The sequence below is a fragment of the Perkinsus marinus genome (assembly GCF_000006405.1).
Source record: "Perkinsus marinus ATCC 50983 genomic scaffold scf_1104296942562, whole genome shotgun sequence".
Taxonomy (NCBI): domain Eukaryota; phylum Perkinsozoa; order Perkinsida; family Perkinsidae; genus Perkinsus; species Perkinsus marinus.
The window spans coordinates 1-1,810 of NW_003212130.1; the positions used below are offsets into that span (position 1 = coordinate 1).

Here is a 1,810-nt window from a genome sequence, read left to right on the forward strand (position 1 = left end):
AGGAGTGGCGTTTTACCGTGGTGCTGATTGCTGTTGCTTGGTCTATGATATCACCAATCCGAAGAGTTTCGAGAGCTTGGATTCCTGGCGGGATGAATTCCTCATACAAGTAAAGTTATCTGAACTCATTCTCTGCAATAAAGCTGACCATAATAGGCGTCACCGAAGGACCCCGAGGAATTCCCATTTGTGGTAGTCGGGAATAAATTGGATATGGAGGCAAAGCGCAAGGTATTAGGGGGAGTTGATCTCAGCGTCCTCTGCTGAGTGGCGACTCACTATTATGGATAGGTGTCGAAGGCAAGGGCTACCACTTGGTGCAGATCTAAGAATAATATTCCATGTTTTGAGACTAGCGCTAAGGATTCCCTCAATGTTGAGCAGGTGCTGCGGGAATCGACTTGGTATTGTCCATCATAGTTTTTACTCAGGCTTTCATCGAAATTGCACGACGGGCACTGCAGAACGAGGCGGCAATGGCTAAGGAGCAGGAGCAGATGTGAGATACCATCTCACGTTTTGCCCTTGTTGCTATTCAGATGGATCAGAGATATCCCGTCATCAGGTATTTGTCCCAAACACTGAACTTGAATAACCCTCCTGCGGAGAGCCAGAGCTCCAATGTACAGCAGTGCGAGTGCTAGAAGCGTATCACTGTCTATCGTCGTCATCAACTCCTTGTTGGTGTCGTTTCTCGTTGATAGTACTAGATGTTCTATGCTACTGTTAATACTACTGCGGCCTATAGAGTGTCTAGCTGATTGATCCTATTCCTACTGTGAAGATGGCTCTGACAATGTTGCATATATACTACCTAATAGTTCTGTCTCGGTAACTAATGACTTGAATTAACCGCGAGTCGTAATTTACGGGTTTACGGTGGTTACAAAGGTGATGCGGAGAAGAGCACTGAGTCTGATGTTTCTCAGAAGGCAAACGCGTGGAATGCCATAATCGGCGTAACTTGGGAACTCATGGATATACACGTATTGCCACATAAAGTCACCAGGTTAATCATGTAGGAGACATAGTGAAATTGGGGGCATGACGGTTTCCGTATCGCTCGGGAAATTCAATCGGGCTCGATCCTGAAGAGCAACGGTAGCTCATCTTACTCGAGATCAGAAAGTTGCCCGTTCGAATCGGGCCGTGGTTATATACTTGATTTTGTAACAGATGTATGACCGATTGGGTATAGTGATTGCCGTGCGTTGCCTAGCAGTCCAAAATACCATACTCAATTTTGCTCTGTGGCGTACCGGTAACGCATCTAACTTCAGATCAGAAGGTTGTCCGTTCGAATCGGGCCGGGGTCATATATTTGAATTTGTGATCGACAGATATACGACAGAGCGGGTGCAGCAGTTGCGCTGCATTGCCTAGAAATCGAATATAGGATCTTAAGACGCGATACTCAGCTAAGCTTCGTGGTTCTCCTATGTAGAAAGATCTGCGTGCAACAACGCTCGGATCACACGCTTCTAAAAAGCATGTGATCAAAGAGACCTTCAATAATCACTAAACACTTCATCGAACAGTTCGATTCGAACTCCTCATCGCTCAGTGAGCGACGGTCATCGAAGTTGCTGAAAGGCGGTACTCCTCGATGGACCGAAGCTGAGTCCGGCACAGAGCAGTAATCAACTACTAGCAATACATCACAGCTACCACTGCACCGCCGACGGTCTCTAGAGCTTTTGCAACCTCTTGGTTGACCACGCCTAAATCATTAGTGGACATATCCAGTAGTAACAGATGTGGGCGGGACATTACTGCAACGGCTGGATCGAGAGGAGCCCGCTGATAGGCA

At 47.0% G+C, this 1,810-nt stretch overlaps 1 protein-coding gene and 1 non-coding gene across 2 annotated transcripts; both read left to right on the plus strand.

Annotated features, from left to right (window-relative positions):
- Window positions 1–213: 213 nt before the first annotated feature.
- Window positions 214–644, plus strand: Pmar_PMAR019607 (conserved hypothetical protein; the record flags this gene model as incomplete). Its single annotated transcript, XM_002781387.1, has 4 exons — window positions 214–231; window positions 292–384; window positions 432–499; window positions 566–644. 4 exons carry the CDS (start codon window positions 214–216, stop codon window positions 642–644), a joined length of 258 nt encoding a protein of 85 aa, XP_002781433.1.
- Window positions 645–1,244: 600 nt separating this feature from the next.
- Window positions 1,245–1,316, plus strand: Pmar_PMAR019608. Its single transcript has one exon. It is a non-coding gene; the product is annotated as a tRNA-Sec (tRNA).
- The last annotated feature ends 494 nt before the right edge of the window (window positions 1,317–1,810 follow it).